At 35.9% G+C, this 22126-nt stretch overlaps 1 protein-coding gene across 1 annotated transcript in view; it reads left to right on the top strand.

Moving 5' to 3' along the window:
- LOC146594110 (protein zyg-11 homolog B) overlaps positions 1 to 22060 on the top strand; it is a 24296-nt gene extending 2236 nt beyond the window's left edge. Inside the window, exons 2-15 of the mRNA XM_085308187.1 lie at positions 314 to 347; positions 5830 to 5995; positions 8445 to 9199; positions 11642 to 11782; positions 12807 to 12983; positions 13896 to 13960; positions 14658 to 14757; positions 14877 to 14927; positions 15581 to 15742; positions 15851 to 15898; positions 16494 to 16691; positions 16782 to 16834; positions 17542 to 17639; positions 20021 to 22060. Coding sequence (XP_085164313.1) covers positions 314 to 347; positions 5830 to 5995; positions 8445 to 9199; positions 11642 to 11782; positions 12807 to 12983; positions 13896 to 13960; positions 14658 to 14757; positions 14877 to 14927; positions 15581 to 15742; positions 15851 to 15898; positions 16494 to 16691; positions 16782 to 16834; positions 17542 to 17639; positions 20021 to 20211 — 2239 coding nt within the window. The 3' untranslated portion in view covers positions 20212 to 22060. The remainder of the gene's footprint in view (positions 1 to 313; positions 348 to 5829; positions 5996 to 8444; positions 9200 to 11641; positions 11783 to 12806; positions 12984 to 13895; positions 13961 to 14657; positions 14758 to 14876; positions 14928 to 15580; positions 15743 to 15850; positions 15899 to 16493; positions 16692 to 16781; positions 16835 to 17541; positions 17640 to 20020) is intronic.
- Positions 22061 to 22126: the final 66 nt, after the last annotated feature.

Below are 22126 nucleotides of genomic sequence, written 5' to 3'. Positions count from 1 at the left end.
GCCGTTGTGTAACCGCCGCGGCTGCCCGTTACATAAACCCGCCCGAGCGCGGCTCGGGGTGCCCGGCCGCGGGCCTCGCCGCTGCAGCGGCCGGCGGTGAAAGCGCYGTTCCTCTCCGCTAAAGCCAGGCCTCGGAGCAGCGCGCGTGGGTGCTGCCCTGGTGGCTCCCCTGTGTGAGAGATGAGTGTGCATATTTGCTTTTAAAGGATGGGCAGGAACCACCTGGGTTACCTAGTCTAATCCCGTGTTATTACAGGTATCATTGCATTTAATCCCTTAATAAACCTCTTTTTTTATGGCCTTTGTTTTAAAGGCAGTTACCTTTCTCGCCCTCGCTGTCCTGTGAGGTAGGACTTCTCTGGTGCTTAGGAGCGACATCCCGGCCTCTGCATTTATGGCAAAATTTTAATTCGTAGCAATTGCACACGTTAGTTGCTGTGCTGGCATTGTGCTACACCTCAGTAGCCTTTCTGCTTCCATAACGTCTATTCACAACACTGTATTTACAGGCAGCACTTGTGTCTCCTCACACTTTTTTGCTCTGCTGGACAAATAAGAAAAGCTGGTTTTGTCTCTTCTGGCCAGCAAGCCTTTTTCCTTTTTTTTTCCTTTTTTTTTCCTTTCCCCCCTTCCCCTCCCCTCATGTGTTTTAGTAACTGTTACATTTGAACAGAAATGATGCAGATATTTCCTAAATATAAATAGTCCTGTGAGTTCTTCTAGTGCCTTGGCTATGGCACTCGTACTTCCTTATTTTTGGTTGATGCCTCTCATGATGCTGTCTTTGTCTGCATCTCGTTGCTTTCCTGCGATTAAGCAAATCAGTCAGGTTTTCCTCTGCAGTAGTTTTTAATTGATGAACGCCTATCTGGAGTTCTTGATATTATCTTCAAATAGGTGGCCTTACATGTTGCACTGTTTAATTTTAGTCTTCTTGTGATCTCTTCCAACTTTRCGTGCCTAGCAACTTTAATCAGTGTGATCCCACTTGTTGTGCCAGAATAATTATTGAAAACATTAAATTCAGTTAATTCTGCTCATAGTCTTTCCTTGAGTCTGCTAGCTAATAAATCACCTACTTTTGTTTCGTTCCTTTTAACCTAAGCAAGATAATAAAAAAGCTTTCTCTATAGCATCAATCACTAAACCATCTGTTTATCTTTCACTGCCTTCCCCTTCTTTTATTAGGGCTCTGAAGTAGTCTGTTGACTGTTACTTGAGTTGCTACTGCTTTCTGATCGTTTTAAGAATGTAAATAAAGCCTTATGGCTTTCTAGGGGAAAAACAGTGAAAAATGTAGGATATCCAAAACTGGTAAGTAAGGCTCTGAAATAGCCCATTTTCTTGCCAGTTTCTTGAGGGAAATAATTGCTRCTATTTGAAAGTACCTGATCCTATATCCCTACCTTCTTTGAGCTTCAAAGGAAAAAAGAAAGCAGATTGGCCTTTCAGACTATGCAGAAACTTTGTACGTTCAGTTTTTGTCATACCAAAATAAGTGAATATAAAAATTGAGAGTAAGCCATATTCTGCTGAAGCTGAAATTAGTATTTGTCTTCAAAGACTATTCAGGTTGATTGATGAAAACCTGATCAAAAACAACCCATGGATTTTTTTTTTTTTTTTGGTCAGTCTGAGATACAAAGTAAAAAGAATGAAATCTTTCAGGGTGAGATGGTAGGATCACAATGCCTCTAGTGAAAAAAGCCTGTATAGCTGTGGAATTTAGTTTTCCTGCAGAATTCTTGCTATTCCTGATGGAAAATGTCAGTTAAACTCGTGGGTGGTTTTTTTATTTATTTATTTTTTCCAGTTTTCCTCTGTTGCTGTTGTATAAATGGGTGGTTGCATGGTAATACCCTTCAAAAGGAGCAGGGTTTCATTTTGGTACTTACACTCAAGCAGTTGATTTAGGCATAGTRTTAGATTTAGGATTRCGGCAGGTTTAGCTCGGTTGGTTAGAGCGWGGTGCTGCTAATGCCAAGGTCACGGGTTCAATCCACGTATGGGCTACGCTGAGGATTGGACTAGATGATCTCCAAAGGTCCCTTCCAACCTTATCATTCTATGATAAATTCTCTAAATTATTCCAAGTACTCTAAGATGTCCCTTTATCAGCTTTTTTATATATAAATTTTGAAATATAGGGTAAAATACATGCTAGCAGTGCTTAACACTGATATGAGAAGATTTTAAAAGAAAACGTGGAGGAGGATGTATTTTCTGAGATCCTTGCCAATGACATTAGTGTATACACTCATAAGCTAAACTGGATGACATCATATCGAAGTAGGTATTGCATTTCAGTCTGCTACCTATATTAGGTAACTATTAGATGTCAACAGCCATGCAGTTCCCCCTTCCCCCTTTTTATGTTTACCTTGGTTATATTAAGCATGAACAAATTTTTAATAGTTAATTGAAATAAGCCCTAAATATTCTATCTAAAYTGAGTTTTTATTGTTTCTATTTCATTCTGTTAGTTGGTTTTAGCTGTATCATCTTACTATTATTAATGTAAGTTTTTGYTAATGAAGATGTCAAGATTTGTATGCATAGTCTGTGGTTTTGGATTTTTTTTTTTTGACAGTCCACTGAATTAGTTTGATGATATGAAAGAAACCCTGAAGTTAAACTGCACTATCAAATATTTAAGATGGCTATGACAAAAGTCAGATCTACCTAATAAGACTCCTACTCAAATATTTCTGAATTTCTAAAAAAAAACAAAACAAAACAAAAAAAAAGCCCATTTTGTTTTCAAATTGACATTCAGAAGTATAACTAGCATTTAAATACAAATGAAGACACTAACTCTGAGATCTAAATAAAGGGGCATACAATGTACTGGAGGAGAGGAATGCTGCTGGCTCACATAYGAGGTTTACAGGATACATTCCAGCTGTTCTGTTTCAGTAATAGACAACCTAGGATATCATTTTCCTGATGCTTATCAAGGGACTTCATTAGATAGGAATAAAARTGTTTTCCATATTTGCTCAGGTTACCTTAAGAGCCTTCATTGGCTGCATTTCTTCAGTCTTTTTGCAACAAGTTAAAGAAACATTGCAAATATCTCTTCATGTCTCCTACAAATAGAATAAGTGAAGTTAATAAAAATTAATAATGCATCAACAGAGTATCATTGATTCCTGCTAGTGGACTACATCTTTTTATTGTTATGGTGATACCCTGTGTGGAGTTTTAAAGTGCTTATTTAATATTAAAATAATAGGCCTAAATTAGGATTGGCCAGTTAGAGGTATTGATTGATAGCTTTCTGATTTATTTCCTAGCAGCCTGTCTGCAAGACCAAAAACTCTCATCAGAGTTTGCACACTGATATGTGAAGTATTTTAGTTTTTCTGGCAGAAATGATGAGACAGTACCAGAAGGAATTAACAGAACCAGTATTCTGTTTCTGTCATACTTAAGCAGCAAATTCCAAGTATAGGAATTAATGAGAGATGAGTGTGTCTTTGGTTTGATGGGAATGTTTCTTAGGATTTTGAGCAAGGGTTCCGATTTCTGTTCAAATCAGCAGCTGTCATGCAGCTCCTGGACATGTATATTAATTTCAGAGTAAAATGAAAATTTTCCCTTTAGAAATGTTCTATTTTTGAATAAGTAGTTGGACTTCTCTTTAGAAGTATGTCAGGCATTTTTGTACATTACCAAGAAACAAAAGATGTTAAAATTTCCAAATTCTCTTCTTCCTTTTCGTATCAGCTTTAAGTGTGAGGCAGCCAAAATTGCTATTTCAGCAAGCCACATCAGAAAAATAACTCCTATTTCTTCAACAATCAAGGGTTTTGTTTTGTTTTTTTAACTTCAAGCACTGAAAATCTCCTTTAAGCGTAGGAGATCACTGTGAGACAAATATGCATATTTTCCTTTATAGATAGAGAAATCAAGTCAAAGGGGTTGGAAGCTACATGTTAAATGTTGCAGAAAGAGCTTTCATTTGAATAATTTAGAGTTTCTGGTTCCCAAACCTGTACTTTAGTCTTCAGACTCTGTAATACAAACTACAGTGTCTATGTTGACAATACATGAATCATTAGTGTCAAAGGTGTCTTCGACCTATTGTGATGGCGCCCAACCTTCAGATGCATGCAGCTGGTTTTAAAAGATGTATTTCTGTTGTGTTTTTCTTTATATTTCTTCTGTATAACTTTTAATATATTTCTATATTTCTCTGATGAGCATATGAGGCAAATGAAGCAACAGAAGAGAAATCAAATGATCTAGAAAAGAAAGATTGAGTTATCCAGAACGTTCAGTCTGAAAGGCAAGCTGCAATTTTACCTRTGGATGAGATGTGGCAACAGTTGATGCTGTTATTTTCAAATTTGTCTGAGGGAGTATGTACCAGTCACTCAGCCTTCTTTTGTGTAGTGCTGGGGATGATGGGAATGACTCATGAGTCATTCTTTATGTTGATTAATTTGTGAGACTGAAAACAGTAGGCTATTATTAGGCACTGAATTAACAAATACTTGGTGTTTTTCTTATTAATCATACAATCTGAATCTCTGAAGGTATAGTTTATGTTCTACTTTGTCCTTTGTACTGAGGTACTACTGTGTATGATTTCCAGGCCCTTAGCGTAAAAAGGAGGAAAGGGTAGCTATAATCAGAAAGAAGCCTGTAGTAATTGTTACTGTATTGCTGCACAAAGTTTGGAATTAAAATAGATCTTTTTGAGTCTCCCTTTTTTGATCTGAAGCTTTAGCTGTCATTTTCAGTATCAAAATTTATCTGCATTTCTGCTGTAGCTTGGCAGATTTCTAATGTAAGAAGTAAAATTTGATTTAAATAATGCTATAATTTTTAATGCAATATTGCATTTGCATAATTTATTTTCCAAAATAGGTTTTTACTTTAATTGACTAATGTAATTAGATCGTGTTTATCTGCAAGCTGGGTTGTTTCTATGTCATGTTTGGTACATATGTGTCTCTAACATACATACTTTCTAATAAATTAAAGCAAATCTATGAACCATATACTTCTTAAATATGTGTTTTACTTTGACATCTTTCTTGTTAAACCTTGATGGAAATTATAATTGAGTTAGATAGACAAAAACAGCGCGCCTTTTTTTTTTTTTTTTTTTTTAACTCTCAGGGTTTAGTGGGCTGCAAATACATTTCAGATCTAAAGTGATTTAGTTAAAATACAAAACAGTAATTGATTAATTGAATAACTGAGTACTCCGTTGCAGTTATTTAAAGATGACTTAAGTAACCAGCAGGGTTTTCAAGAGCACCTGAACTTCTTATAATCTCCTGTTGTATCTTTGGATACCAAAATACTTAGAAAGCTTGATTCCAGGCCATCCAAGTTTTTAGAAYAGTAGGTGCTATCTTTTCCTGCTCATCATTTTACTGATATATGATTTTTTTCTATCAGTCTGTCTTGATTCATTAAGAAAATTTGAAATTATAACATCTGCTGGGAATTATCATTATTAGGAAAATGCTTTTCTTCCTTTGTGAATGCAGGCAGGACTTGTGTCTTGTACAACAGACAAGCTGGGCTGTGGCTTCAGGGGCAGCTGTGGGAGGGGACAGCCCATCAGCATGGCCACTCATTTATCCTGTGAGCTGAGGTACCTTTGCTGTTTGCCCCCAGAGAGGGATGTCTCCTTCTGCAGTGTTTGCCCATTACAGTGAGAATCAGACTAACAAAAAACAAACAAACAAAACAAAAAACAAAAAAACCCTATCTGCCTGAAAAGAACATGGTAGAGGAATGGAACATTCATTGGCAAAGACAATGATTTGAGTAAATCTCATTTGTTTCCTTGTGTCTTGCATGTGACAGGAGGAAGCATCTCCTTATTCTTTGCTTGACATCTGTTTGAATTTCCTGACTGCCAACCTAGAGAAGTTTTGCACAGAGAGGCAAGATGGAACGCTCTGCTTGCAGGAGCCAGGGATGTTTCCTCAAGAAGTGGCTGATCGATTGGTGCAGACGATGGCATTTCATGGTAAAAACGATTAGTTGCGGGTCATCAGTGAAAATATTTTACTGGAATGTGACACTGTAGTACCAGTGTATTTTCTGGTCGAATTTGATATTGGAGCTGTTTAAACTGTAGTCCTTAATCTTTAATAAAGAATTTCTGTTACTCCAGCTTTGCCACAAATTCATCTGAATGCTGCCTAGCTATGTACAAAGCTCTCAACAGAAAGTCTCTTGTCTTATAGTTACAATTTTAATTTCATGTTCCTGTAATTGAAAACAGTTTATTTCCCTTATATTCTTATTTTGGTCACTTTTTGGATTTATTTAATTCTACTTTTCCAATGGTGCTCAAGTGTCTAATAATTGATAGCAATGATGTCTCCTGCATAGCAATCAATTGAATTAAGTTTTCTTAACTGTCAGTGTGCTTAGTGCTGCGTACAAGTTTCTTGTCTCTCTTGGCACGTTTTATGAAGTGGAATTATTTACTCAAAAGCGGACAGTTTCAAAACTATTATAAAAACCTATGAAAACCACTTTTGTGGTTTTGTTGTCCTTTTACATTTTTAGATACTGGCTTATCATATACTTTATGTCAGCACATATTTGAGAGGAGGGCTACCATCTTATCTGGTTGTTTGCTGTAAGCCTGACAAGGGAAAATATTAAGCTTATGTCAATAAAGGTGTCTTAGTGTGACAAGCAGGAATACATAGATGAGGCTAGTCTGCAAAGGAAGTGGCAGAAGAGCCATTTCTGGAGATTTTTCTGTAGACATGGACATGTGACATGGTATCAGAAAAATCATTTGAACAGACCAAGAACCCTGCATCTGTAGGATGGATGTGACTAATAAATCACTTGAGTCTTGTAACACAAATAGCAAAAAAAAAAAAAAACAAAAAAAAGGAGGGGGGAACTCCAGCCACCCTCCATCTTCAACGTGCGTTACTGTTACCTTCGGATACGTAATTATTTAGAGTAGTCACAAGAAATCAGATTCAAGGAACAGAAACTTACTACCAATGCTGGTAGTGATGAAGACAGTTCCAGTTGCAGGGAGATTACAAATACTGCGTCAAAAAGGGTGCAGCATGTAATAAAGTGCATGCCAGATAAACAGGGTGTGGCTAAACTAGGCTAGTGACATAGCATGACTTGATCCTCAAGTGTTAAGATCAGCAAAAATGTCGAAGTCATTTGTCAAATTATTTATTATACTTAATCTTTCTCCCAGGTGCAAATTGTCTCACCTCCTACTTTTGCTTTTTCTGCAAAAGAGAAATACCTCAACTTCCTGATCAGAAATGCCTGAACTACTTGTTCTTTAGAAAGATCTGCAAATCTTAATGTAAACTTGACATCCTCAGAGAGGAAGTCTACCTAATAACTTAAATCCAGACRAACTGTAGTAATGACAATGTTTTTATTCAAATATATTATATTTTCAGTTTTTCTTTTCTATGCTCGGTATGTCTGTAGATAAGAATTCAAAACAGGAGTTTGTAACACTGTAGAGTGAAACTAGAAGGACACTTTCTTCCTACTCCTCCTGTATGCATGCTTATGCTGTCATAGCCTTCTCTTATGACTTTCTATAATGCAGTAACTGCACTACTGATATAAAAATAAGAAATCTTGGTTTCCTATGCATTTTGGATAATCTGGTGCATAGAACTAAACCTGTTATTTCAGTTAAGATATCAGCATGCTGCAAGACAGGACTGCGTGTGCAGATTTCTTGCTACACGGCAGAACGATTATAATCTCAGAAGAGATCCTTGTACTTTTTTTTCTTTGCTGTCCTCCTCTTTCTTCTTGTTGAAATGCATTTTGGGTTTATTTCTCACATTTAGCTTGTTTCTGAGCAACACTCCTACCTTCTTCATGGAGGATATATGAGAGAACTTCATTAGCTTAGTTTAWTATTTTGATCCTATTTATGAATTCAGTCAAATGCTAAATTATTCAGTTTAGCTAAAGCAAAATGGAAACTGTTCATTGATTGCTGCTATTGTACTTCTCTTAAGGTTAACAAAACTGATAAAGGAAGAGTACAGCTAGGGGGACAGAAAGCTTTCAGAAATCACATAATTTTGTTTTTATCACATTTCTAACCACTTACTGTGAGAAAATCCAGAAAATGCAGGCTTTAGTCTGGAAGGTTTTGAATCAGGTCTGCATTTCATTTATTGCATGTTGCATGTTCTGAGCCAAGTAGCTATTGTGTATGTACAACACTTTAGCTCCAATTTTTAAAACTTGGAGTTTTCTACAAGTGAGATTATAATCYTAAAAGCAGAATCTGAAATGTAAAATTTTGGAATCAGTGGTATAACGATGCAATATTCATTATTTTGCAATTATTTGTCTTTGTTAACACCTCTTACTTTTTTTTCTGTTTGGGCTCTTAATCTTAGAAGGTATAGTATAAAACACTAGAGCTAAATGCTAATGCTCTTTTCCAACAGGGCTGCTGAATGATGGAACTGTGGGCATCTTCCGAGGCAACCAGATGCGTTTGAAACGAGCTTGTATCCGGAAAGCAAAAATCTCTGCTGTGGCTTTCCGGAAAGCGTTCTGCCATCATAAGCTGGTAGAACTTGATGCTACTGGGGTGAATGCGGATATAACAATCACGGACATTATAAGTGGACTTGGTAGCAATAAATGGATCCAACAAAATCTTCAATGCCTTGTGCTGAACTCATTAACTCTTTCCTTGGAAGACCCCTATGAAAGGTGCTTCAGTCAGCTGTCTGGGCTTCGTGCACTGAGTATTACCAATGTTCTGTTCTACAATGAGGACTTGGCAGATGTTGCTTCACTCCCTAGATTAGAAAGTCTGGATATATCAAACACGTCTGTCACTGACATAACTGCACTCCTTACCTGCAAAGATCGTCTCAAATCTTTGACCATGCACCACCTGAAATGCTTGAAAATGACCACAACACAGATTTTGGATGTTATAAGAGAACTAAAATACTTAAATCATCTTGATATTTCAGATGATAAACAGTTCACGTCAGACATAGCACTTCGTTTACTGGAACAGAAAGATATCTTGCCTAACCTTGTGTCTCTGGACATTTCTGGAAGAAAGCATGTTACAGATAAGGCTGTGGAAGCATTTATTCAGCAACGGCCAACAATGCAGTTTGTAGGACTGCTAGCTACAGATGCCGGCTACTCAGAATTTCTAACAGGAGAAGGAAACCTAAAGGTTAAGTGTGGAGATTAATTGTACTGAAAAATTAAACTATTCAGGAAAAACAGAACTAATCATTTGTAACAAATATATGTGGGTGTTTCAGAAGAAAGCTGTAGGTTCATCTTTCATCCATTAATCGTAATTACTGATATTCTATCAAACTGCTATTATTTTTGGCACAGAATCTGCTAATTTTACAGAATACTATTGTAAAAAACCATCTATTTTCTGTGTCTTTTCAGTGCGTCTCAAGTCCTGRTTTAAGATACCGGATTAGAGAAAGCTGGACTTTGTCTAGTCTGAAGTCATTTATTGGAATAATAATCTTTGATTTTTGTGGCACAGCCTCTAGCATAAGACAGCAGTGTGTAAGAACTGGCAGTGCAGTTTGCACAAACTTTGAGGCTTCATGCTTAACACAGTAGATATAATAAAACTTCATAACTGAACTGTTGCTTTACTCCATCACCACTTCTATTTCCTAACTACAGTATTTCCACCCAGCCTGAAGCRTCTTTTGGTGATGCATATGTAGGAAGCATTTACTCATGATGAAATAGTTCCTTTTCCTGTGCAAATCCTAAATTACTTGGCCTTTTAGGATGAGATGGTGTTTGCTGAAGTGCATTTATTTATCTTTTAGTGCTACAAGAACATTGAAGTGCAACAAGAAGTTGCTCCTTTTTCTTTAGAAGACGTGTATATTTATAGAATTGGAGAGTAAGCCTGTGCTGTGCCCTGTATAAAGGGGTCAGCATTAAAGGAGAAAGATGTTTTAGACACATCAGTGTCAATGGTATAGCAACCTTGACCAAGAGRCAGACAGTTTTATCTTGTACTGTGCCATGAGAATGACTGGAAACTGCAGGTGGAATGAGGAAGGGTTTGCATAATGTGACTGTACTTTAGGCTGTCTCCTGTGCAAGCTGAATTTTAAAATTTGATTTATAACTCTTAGAATGTTCTGGTTATAGGCAAGTGAAATGACACACTTATAAAAACTTTATCGTAATGCTCACTTTTACTTGGAACTTTTGGCAGTCATTAATGTCCAGGTCTCTTGAGTACTTATGTGGCTGTCATAGCTGACAGCAGCACATACGAATATTGGACTCTGCTTTCTACAACACAGTATTTCCATTTGACATAATTGGTGTACAGCATCAGGAAATGACRCCTCACATTTGGTACAACATAATTTAATATTATCCTTGCTGTTTAGAATATATGCTTCATGTGAGTGATTGTGGTATGAGAAGATAGGAATGGAGAAGGTTCTAATAACATGAAAATCATGATGGATTTTTAGCAGTGTAGTTAGCAAAATGCAGTTCATGTTCCTTTTCTCAAAGGCTTAGTTGTCAAGAAGAGAATGTAGGCGGGAATTGATTTTGTGAGTTGAAATTCATTAGTGACAATACTGAAACAGTCAGCTGCTTAGTCTAGAAACTGCTGAAGAATAAACAGGATGCAGCACTTGTGGTGAAGTCAAAAGTAGAATATTTCTATTTTTATGACAGTTCTTGTATCACCTGATTATAGAAAATTCTTGAAAGATTAAACATTTAATTTTAGATTATATAACAGTTGAGGTGGATATGGTGGGCRTCTGCTTTCCCGTATGTGACAAACTAAATAGAACAAGTTCTGTATCCTTTTGTAAGAATTTTAAAAAACAGTGACTGCAGCAATGATTCATTAAATAGTAGGACTGAGGAATAAACCATCTACAGGTGCACAACTTACAGTTATAAAGTAATAAAACACAGTAAACAGAACAGATATCAGGTTGGGAAGTGGAAAAATCTGTGGCTAGTTTCTGATTTATTATTCTAAACTTAAGCTCATATTAAGTCAGCAGCCCATAGCTTCTAATGCACTTGTCATCTAAATTAGATCATTGTTTAGTTTTTGCATGTATTTCAAGTCTAGTTTTAAGAACACTCTTCTTTATATACAGGGCTGCAAAGCTATTGCCACTGATTTACCTTAAAAGAAACTTGTTGTAGTCAAAGAATGGAAATATTGTCCATTGATGGAGGTAGACCTGGGTACCAAAAAGTTACAGCTGATACACTATCTTTCTCAGTTTATCAGCTTCATTTGATAGACCGTTCAATTACAAATATTTCTTTTAAGCATTTGATGTGTTACAATTGATTTTTATTGTTTGAAAATGCTACATTTACTTAGTGGTTTCACAGAGTTTTCTGCTTAAAGACATGATTGAATCCTAATTTTGGGTTATACAAGTGGATGCTATCATGGTATGAAGAATGTTTGAAGATTATATAGCTCTGGATTAATGTGGGCAGATAATATAATCATTTTCCTTCTGAAGGATTTGGCTAAAATATCACCACCTTTGAAATTGCAGCTTTGCACTTATAAAGAGCAAAATTTTTAAAATAAAGTGATGACATCATGAACTAAAGATTGTTTCTCTGTTCATAGGTGTCAGGAGAAGCAAATGAAACTCAGATTTCTGAAGCATTGAAGCGTTACAGTGAACGGGCCTTCTTTGTGAGAGAAGCACTCTTTCATTTGTTCAGCCTAACACATGTAATGGAAAAAACAAAGCCTGAAATTTTAAAGGTAAAATAATACACTTTTGATAAGAAATAAGTGAATTGCTTCTTAAACTGAACTTAAGAAGGCCATCTCGAAAACTATAGTATAAATTATTTTTTGAGCTTTTGTGTGCTTTCTTGTAACATTTAATCTTAAAACTTCAGTGTTGGATAAAAATCAACAATGATTTAAGCAAAAGAGATGGAGAAAATGCCCTAGCAGTGGATTAGATCAAAACATTCTAGGCTATTCAATAGTATTGCAAATTTATTTTTTTTCAGGTAACTTTGCGTATAATTTGAAATTGTCTTCAGATGCTGAATTATATCCTTGGAACATATCTATACTGGGTCAAATCAAAGGTTTGCTTAGTCTAATTCCCTGATATTTCTATTCACTGTCACCTTCTGCTATGGTAACAAGTGAAGAAATGGTGTTATATATTGGGCTAACTAGTGGCAATTCCAAGAAACTTCCTCAGAAACCCATTTTAGACATTGGCTTTACAATGCTGGAACACCAGAAATGGTTTAATTTCTTCTATGRTCATAGAAAGAGGCATCAACAGGACAGATGATAATTTGGGAAGGAGTTGATAAGTATATACTAAACCAGCAGCTTAGAATGTGATCTTAAATGGCTAGTCACCAAATAATGACCCAATACATCACTTTTACACTGCAGAAAGCCTATCCAACCTTATTCATCTCTGAAAGGGTTTGGTGATTTTTACCCAGGTATGTGCAGCAAACCTTGGATCTTCCTAAGGATCTCTTGCATTCAATGCAGATCTCCATTGAGAGGTTGTTACAAACAGTGCAAAAGGACTTGGAGAAGTATCAGTTGTCTGCTTTGAATGACTGAGCAGAAGGAAATGTTCTTAWTTAGAATTAAAATCACACCAGATGGATTTTTCACTTAAATAAAAGGCAGGCAGAAATTAGGTGCTTTGAGTCACTGTTGCAGCCTCAAGCAGCAGTGGATTGCTCTTGGTGTGTGTGTCTGTGTGTGCGTGCGTAACTAATGTGGGTAAAACTCTTGCTTTCAGCTTGTGGTTATTGGAATGAGAAATCACCCCCTGAACTTGCCTGTGCAGTTAGCAGCAAGTGCATGCGTCTTTAACCTAACCAAGCAAGACTTAGCAGCAGGCATGCCTGTACGACTTCTGGCTGATGTCACTCACTTGCTCCTGAAGGCCATGGAACATTTCCCAAATCATCAACAGGTAAAAGGCCAAGTTTTGTTATTTTCTGTAGGTTTTTCTGTTGTCTTGTGGGTGTTGGAAAAGATTTTTCCACATTTCACAATCTTAAGCAGCTGTGAACAAGTACACATACAGATGTATTTGTGCAGGATTCACATGGAATATTGCTTCCTTTTGTACTTACTGCCTTATAGGACTGTAGTTAGCAGAATTAGTATTCCCATACTGTGACTTTTTAAGAGGCCTTCATTTCATTAAAGTCATGAATGAAATAGTGGCTGACTCACACTTCAGTATTCTTTGTTTGAGGTAATCTTRCTGACAGTAGTGAATGCTTCCTTGCACATGTCAAAAACAAAAGCCAAAAGCAGATAAGCAAGATGGAAACCAAGAGGTGATGCTATTGGATATCTAACAAAAATTGATTCTTATCTTGACAGAACCATTACCCAGGCAGAATTAAGTAGAAATGCAAAGTGGTTATGCTGTCCTTTGTTGAAAACAAAAAAAAGTCTCTTCTGACGAACTTTAGATATGTGGATACAAATTATTTCCTTATGATTATCTAAAAGTTTTTATTTGATAAAGAATGATTAATGTATTGAAGCAACATTTTCCTTCAAAGCATCAGTGTGAATATCCTTTGAGAAGTCTCAAACTCTTTGAAGTTTCAGAACTCCTTCGCTCATGTTAAAGATGCATAAATTTAAATACAAGAGGGGAAATGAATCCCACTGTGAAAGGATTAATTTTGTTCTGTTCTGTTTTTTTTCCCCTAGACTGACCTTTTCCCTTTACTTTTCTTTTTTTTTTTTTTTTGTTACAGTTGTTTTCAGTACAGCTCATAATAAAAATGGGAATATGTTTAATGATTCAAAGAAAGAAAGCATTCTGAAATATGTGTGTGTCTGAAGTCATTTTCATTTCTTATAGCTGCAGAAGAATTGCCTTCTTTCACTATGCAGTGACAGAATCCTTCAGGATGTTCCATTTAACAGGCAAGTTTTATATGTCAATTGAAATGAGTTGTAACATTTTGGATTTTTTTTTTCTTTTTTTCCTTGTGGTTGCTTAGTACTGAAATAGACTCATAACTTTCTTGGTGTTTCAGAAGTGTGTGGCTACTCTGGAGGCTTGGTGATCATTCACAAAGTTTGTTTCTGGTCTCAGTTTGCTCAGTTTAAATCATTCTAACATGCTGAATTTCTGACCTATGGTATTTTGGGTCCATAATTCACAATTATTTTTAATGTAGATCTGAAAAAAAAATCCTTTGGTATATGGATATTTTGACTTCAGCTGGATAGGTCTACCACTAATCCAGTGCAACAGAAATCAGGATTTCTCCAGGGGACTATGGGTCTGCTTTTGCAGAGATTTTTCTACTTACATGGGCTTTGAAGCACGTTGGTCTGATGTTTCAGAAGATTGCATAAAAACTCTTTTCCTTCTTTAGAAGCTTTTCCTGTACACTTTGATACATAATCTGAAGTTAGAGATCCTAAGCAAACACTTCAAAGCCTACTGAGGCTCATGTAATACTTGTAATTTGGTGTGTATTTCTACCTTTTTGGTACAAGATGTACTACTACTAGGTTTTTGGCTGAATGCATTTACATCTAATGTGTTTTCTATGTGCATCTTTCTTTTAATAAGACTTAGACTTCTGAAAATTAAGTTATTTTTAACTTTCAGGTTCGAAGCAGCCAAACTTGTTATGCAGTGGCTGTGTAATCATGAGGATCAAAACATGCAAAGGATGGCTGTAGCCATAATTTCCATTCTTGCTGCAAAGGTACAGAACTTAATTTTTTTTAGAAGATCAGATAGTATTTCTAATGTCTGGAGGTGCAYGGGGGGGAAATGCTGATTTTCTTTTTTTATTGTTGTTATTTTTTTTATATATCTATGTAGCTTTCAACAGAGCAAACAGCTCAACTTGGTGCAGAGCTCTTCATTGTTAGGGTAAGTTGGACACTTTCTTGACAGTCAAAAATATCAACCCTCTCTAGCTATTCATGATAACAGTATTTCTAGTACTGTTATTAGAAATAAGTTAAATTTAAAAGTAAAATAAAGGTAAAATAAAAAAATAAGAAAATGTAAAAAGAAAAAAATAGAACATACTATCTTTTTTTTTTTTGAACATAAAAGCCTAGAGAATGTAAATAGATGAAAGGCAAAGTGGAAAAAATTGTTCTTGTCAGAAATTAATCCAAAGTGTTATAGCAAGAATCCTCTTGATTTGAAATTCATTGTATAAGACAAAAGATAATTAAAAATAGAATACTCGGGGTAAATTGCCAATGCTGGCAATATTCAAGTGGGGTCAAGAACTGTGCAGATGGCTTTCTGCCGTCTATAATAGTATTGCCAATGTAATTATGGTGTAGACAAAGGAATTCCATTAGCAAGCAACCATGTTTAAAGGGAGAAAAGAATTGATAGCCATTTTACTTTGAGTAGGTTGATCCTATATACATAGGTGTTAGTGTATTCTGCCTATAAATACTAACTATGCATCACCCCAATCTGTCCAAAAGAAAACACAAAAGCTAATACTTTTTTTTTTATATGCAATCATAACTAGGATTTTTGTTTTGTTTTATTTTTCCCAGCAACTTCTTCAAATAGTTAAACAGAAAACAAATCAGAATCTTGTAGATACTACCCTTAAGTTCACACTGAGTGCACTTTGGAACCTCACTGATGAATCTCCAACAACATGTCGGCACTTCATTGAAAATCAAGGGCTAGAGCTTTTCATGAGAGTCTTAGAGGTGAGAAGTATGGTTTTTGTCATGGATTATCAACCTAGGTTTATAGTTAACATTGTTTCAGTAATAAGTATAAATGTCTACTTTTTTTTTTCCTTTTTTTTCCCACAGTCTTTTCCATCTGAGTCATCCATCCAACAGAAAGTTCTTGGACTTCTGGTGAGAGCAACATATCAAGTTTTAAAAGTATAGATTTCAGGCTTCTTTTTTTTTTGTTCATATTAATCTGAAAATGCTAATCTGAAAACATGCCTAACATTTTAAAACTTTTTTAATCTTTATAGTGTGCGTTCTTCATAACTCACAGTTTTAGACTGTTTTGCCAATTCTCCAAAAGCAGTAGTTATTTTGAAATAAATGTTATTGTGAACAAAAAGAACTTTTAAGAAAGGGCTTCTGATTGGCCTAAACACAAGGAATAGGTTGAAAGTCGATGGAATTCAGATTTGCACGCTGTTGTAGTTTAATGAAATTACTGTATTTGAGAATATTATAAATTAGCCTTTAAATTAGTATAATCTCTGTACTAATGATCTTAAATTATTTATGAGAAAATCTTTTTATTTTGAGGCAAATTCCTGCAGTAAACTGGAAATATTTTGAAAGGCAAAAGTAGYACTTGTTATCTGTTTGTTATCTAGATGTACAAAGATCTCACCCCATGTCTATATTCACCACGTAGTTCAAGTTTATTCATCTCCTTTGTACGGTGGTATTTCTGTTGATACATTTTTAATTTTTTATTTCCTCACAGAATAACATAGCTGAAGTTAAAGAACTCCACTCTGAGTTAATGTGGAAAGACTTTATAGATCACATCAGTAAATTATTGCACAGTGTTGAGGTGGAAGTCAGCTACTTTGCAGCAGGGATCATTGCTCATTTGATATCTCGAGGAGAGCAGGCCTGGACATTAAGTCGCAGCCAGAGGACCTCCCTTCTTGAACAACTGGTACGGAAAAGACAGTGCACTTTATCATACTGTATTTTCTAATTTTCTGTTTTATGTAAYACTGAGTGTTTTTGGTTCTATATTTTGCAGCATTCTGCCATTTTGAATTGGCCAACGCCCGAATGTGAGATGGTAGCCTACAGGTAACTATTGTCTTGACTTATAATTTGGAAAATACAGTAGAACTGAACTAGATTTAAAAGCTTGTTCTTGAAGTGGAGTAAACCGCATGCCAAACATGGTTTTGTCTAGTAGAAGACAATAGGCTCAGAAGAATCYAACTCAGAAGACCTATTGGCTCAAAATACACAGCCTGTTGGATTTCCTCTGTAACAAAACACAAAAAACAAACAAACAAAAAAATGTAGAGTCAGCTAGAGACTCCTGTAAGAGATAAATGTGATGTTCTTCTCTTCTCCCTGCTTTTCTATTATGGTATTGAACTATATGTCTAAAAGACTGTAAGCTACAACTGACCAATAAGGTTGTATTAGCTAACACTGGATTACTAATGTCTGTCCTGGAAGAAGAAGCTTGAAGACAACAAGTGCAATAGGACAATTACTGTCCCTCTAACCCTTATTTCAACTGTTTATTCCTATTTCTAAGGAGTAGGAGGCATCTAAGTGTTATGGTAAAAGCATACCATTTATTCTGCACATTTTTGATAGTTACTGTCTTAAGTATTAAAAGTCAGTCACCTGATGCATCTAAAACACTGATTTATCAAATGCTTCTCCTTGTTAAACCTATGGCTGAATGGGTAGACAACATGTGTTCTTTGAAGTAATAATATTCTGGTAGCTAAGTGAGTTGCTGATATGTCTCTTCTCCCCCTTCCTTTTAATAGGTCTTTCAATCCTTTTTTTCCTCTACTCGGCTGTTTCATGACACCTGGTGTCCAGTTATGGGCAGTGTGGGCCATGCAGCATGTCTGCAGCAAAAATCGTATGTACTAAGGCAAAATGGCATTTTATTCATACTTTTTTAGCATGAAATTCACTAGCATGAATGGGAAGAATGAGAATTCCCATGGTTTTTCTTGAACAGCTGTTTTTATTCAAACATGTGAATAATAACAGGCAACATAAATTATTCTTTAATTAAAAAACAAGAATTGTAGCAGGTAGCTATCTCATACAGTTAGAACAGTTTTAGATAATCTTGCCCTCTAATCACCTTTCTGCAATAACTTGCCATGACACGAAGGTCAATTTCTTAATCTGTTTTCCCTATCTGCAAAATAAGAACACCACCATCTTGTTTGTAAAATGCTTTAAGAGCATGTGATGAAATGGGTAAGTGCTAGGGAAGGACATAAATCCCCTAAGCATACCTGAATGTAAGACTGGCCAAACTTTCCTGTCATTTAATGCTTATTCTCTCTTTTTTTTCCCTTTGTGAATTTGATATAAATACGTGAATTCACATTAATTTCGATCAAATATAAAGCAGCTTTCCTCTAAAGTATTAGAGATGTTTTCTGTGCCCGTTTAATCCTCTTGACAGCAGTAACTCTATCCTTGTTTATCCCGAGGCTGAACAGTCCCGTAAATCATCACTTTATATAAATATATAGTGGAAATACATCTGTTCAGGACCAAACAATAATCTAGTGTAATAGATAACTGCATATAATGTACAGTTTTCCTACTCCATGGTTGTTTGTAAAGCTTGTAACTGTAATTCTTTTGAGACTTTGTTCCCAGGGTACATGTCTAGAGATCTGTGAGGACTATTTCTGTGTTAAAGTAGAATTGTTCTGATAAAGCTGTTTTAATGATTAGAGTCTAGATAAGGTTTTGGTTGACCCTGTAACTATGTTAATTATGTTAAAGCAAGCTGCCTCCTCCACATTGCACCTCGGACCTGTTAAGTCACTATAGTCCAGTATGTTCTATTTATTTTTAGTGTTTATTTTATGCAGCCCTAATCCCTGAGCTTTCAGCACGCCACAGAGGTTTGTGTTGACAGTGAGTAACTGCRCTGTAGAATGGAGAGGCTAGGAATACTTGGATGACATATTCCTAGTTTGCGATCAAAATCAGGAATCAAAACCCTTAATCAGAACTAAATGTCAGGAATATAGTTGCTGCCAGAAGCTCCCAGAGAAAGTTGCAGAGAGACCAAATGCAGAGTAGCAGATAACCTACTAAATGTAATAACCTACTAAAATATCTAAACCCAAAATATCTTTAATTCTGAAATATGATGATGAATTTGGGGAAACAACCTAAGTTTTTGATGTTTGGCAGCAAGAGAGTTTTTATTATCCTGGAAAAGGGATGCATTTTATTTTATCCTCCTCTTTTTAGATGAGAATGAAGAAGAAAGTCTGAAATGAATGAACTTTGTTTCTTTCTTTCTCCTCTTGCCATTTTGCTATACCACATGCACCTTGCTGAGCTAACTTAACTAAAGCATTAGTAGCACTGCAGTAAATGTGATCTCTAATGAAACATTTTATGTCAGCATTTACATAAACTCCAGTGTTGCTTCACTGAGATGAATGGTGAAATTGGGCACATCTGAGGTAATGCTCTGTGGATTGCATTACGATCATTCTGACTTTTTTTTTTCCCTCTTTTAAACAACTTCTGAAGCTTGTRTGATATATTACACATATGACTGTGTTCATGACTTGTCTCTGCATATACTAACACTGGAGCTGATGTAGACCCACTTGCAACTTTTTAAAATCAATAATAAAAGTAGAAAGAAAAGTAAAATTTTATTGTTGAAAAGGCATTCATAGTAGCTTAATGCTATAAAGCAGCAGTTAAAGGTCAGCATCAGTAGTAGCTGGCAGACTATTTTCTAAGGAACTCTTTCCTATTCATTCTACAAGCTGGCACAAATGATACAGTGCACCTGAAGCCACTTTTTGATAACTGTTCTATACTGAGGTTGTTGTTAAAGGTTATGTTTTTACCTAGGTACTTAAAGATACTGTAATACTTCTGATTTCCTTAGTGCCTGTTTCTGAAAAYGTATATATGAGCCCTGAAAAATGTATGTATGGGGGGGGGAGGAGGAAAGAATACTGTGCATATTCCAAGGCACATTCTAGTCAACTTCTAAGACAGAYTTGGAAACTGAACAGAGATAATCTGAGTCCTGTCAGGTATTTATAATCACAGAAATAACTCACTTGTTCCACTGTTGCCCATTAAAGTACAAATGCAGTCCTGTAGACACTTGAGGAAGCATCCTAAATGCTGACTGGTCTAGGAGATGAAAGTGGATTTGAATAAATGTTTACAATATATGTTGCTTCAACAGCAGATTCTTTATTATAATTCACTTTTTTTTTTTTAATCTTATTATAGCCGCCAGGTACTGCAGCATGTTAATTGAAGAAGGTGGTTTACAGCACTTATACAACATCAAAGAAAATGTCCAGACTGATCCACACGTACAGCGAATTGCAATTGCCATCCTAGATAGTTTGGAAAAACATATTATGCGTCATGGGAGACCACCTCCATGTAGAAAACAGCAACAAAATAAACCAAACTGAAAGCTGCAGGTATAAGAGTGTAAAGTATTGTCTTTGTAATAATCCTTTATGATGTGTGTGTAGTTGGAATAACTTGTAATATAGTGGTCACCATTAAAGTGATTTGCCGATAATTGTGGTACCCAGAACCATGTATGGTAACCTATGGTGAATGTCAACTTTAATGGCAACCGCATATGCAAATTGTAAAAGGAACCATGGTCACTGCTTGAGCTGGTCATGCCTGTAAGTTTATTGCTGGCTACAAAGAGATGGGACTTGTACAGATCAATATGCACATCTGGAAAAAAGACTTCTAGGAATATCTTGTTTTGTGACTTCTGGAACAAAGTTATTTCATCCCTATGATTGCTGTTTATAAAACTGTTTTACCAGTTTGGTGTTTGAATAGAGCCGTTTGTGATTGTGAGATTCAACACTCTTACAGATTAAAACAAAAGTGCATGCATGGAAGTTAAAACAAGACTTGTAACTAAGGCGACCAAAACGTCCCTTTGCCTTATAACCCTTCTGAGCATAAACAGGGTCTTCAGTTTCCTTTTCCTTTTGCCTGCAAGCTGTGTTCTTCTGATTTCCTCACCACTAGAAAAATGCCTTTTTGCAGCTCAGCTCTGCTGAGCCCTTGCTACTTTATTAGTAAGGTTAGAATCAGCATTGCATCAGGGAAAGGGGAAACTTGCTAGGGCAAAGCAATAGAAACAGGATTAAAAGGAGACTTAATACTAAAAGGATGAACTGAGCTTACAGTTTTAAGCTTGATGACAAGAAGTCTTTTTCAGTTTGTTTAACTACTTTTGGTTGTGTGGGGGTTTTTTCTTTTGCTTTTAGAAGACTGGTAGGGAAAGGAGAAGACTCATCAGAGCAAAATACTGACCTGTCCTTCTCATCATGATGGGATATTGCATGCCTTGATAGGAGGCCCAGGATATAAGGTCACCTTATTTATAAGAGCAAATGATTGCTTTGTTGTTTTCTGTAAATATTCTGTCAGTATTGTGCAGTGAATTATATTTCCAAGACATCACAGTGCAAGACATCACCCAGTATTCTGTGTAAACCCTGTGTCAACTGCATTGTTTTGTGGAGTGTGAAATTTTACATAGAGATCTTAATTGTAACAACTTACTACTTTCTCTGATACCTGTGGGTTTCAAATGATGTGTTGAATGAAAAATATTGCACAGTGTACAGATGCCTGATAAAATACAAGTGATGGAAGCAAGTTACATGCCAGTTCAAATTTGCTTTTATTTCAAGCATTTTTTCCTGTTTATCTGGTTAGTCTCCATATTTCCATGGCAGCTGACTGATATTCACAGATTCTTCTGTAAATGTATTAGTAATTCAGTTTAAAAAAGGGAATACTTCTGTTTGGTAGTATGGCAGGGATGGCTTTTTCAGGATGACCATATTTTACTATTTTTAACTCCTTCCCTTCTTCCCCTCCTGCCTTCCCTTCCACCACAACTTCCATCCTTTAAATAAAAACACCACCTCTAATCTTTAATCTTATGTATTTCAGCAACTTCAGAATGGACTGCAGCAGTAACTTCATCAATGTTGTGACTGTTTTTTGTACTGAAGTATAATTTGGCTAGCATCATATCCCTATGTATATTTAGCCATATGCAGTTTTCTCAATTCAAAAAGTGAAACAGGCTGAAGCTTTAAATTATGAAGTTTGTTTGGAAAATGGCCTGCAAGCCTTTCCCACTACCTTTCCGGGATGTACCCACTATGGGACTTTTACTATGAAATCTCCACTGCATGACTGACAAAATTGGTGTTAATGGAATATAAATCAATTGATACTAAACATTTTAAAATAAATAYGACAACTCTCTTCACAGTAATGTTTTTTTTCCTGATAACAGGAGAATTTGCTGAAGTGTATTAGCTAAAACTGAAAATTTGC

The sequence above is a fragment of the Rhea americana genome, unplaced genomic scaffold (genome assembly GCF_003343005.1).
Source record: "Rhea americana isolate MKP2758 unplaced genomic scaffold, rheAme1 scaffold_27, whole genome shotgun sequence".
NCBI lineage: Eukaryota > Metazoa > Chordata > Aves > Rheiformes > Rheidae > Rhea > Rhea americana.
The sequence above is the reverse complement of the archived record's forward strand: the minus strand, read 5'-3'. Positions and strand labels throughout refer to the sequence as shown.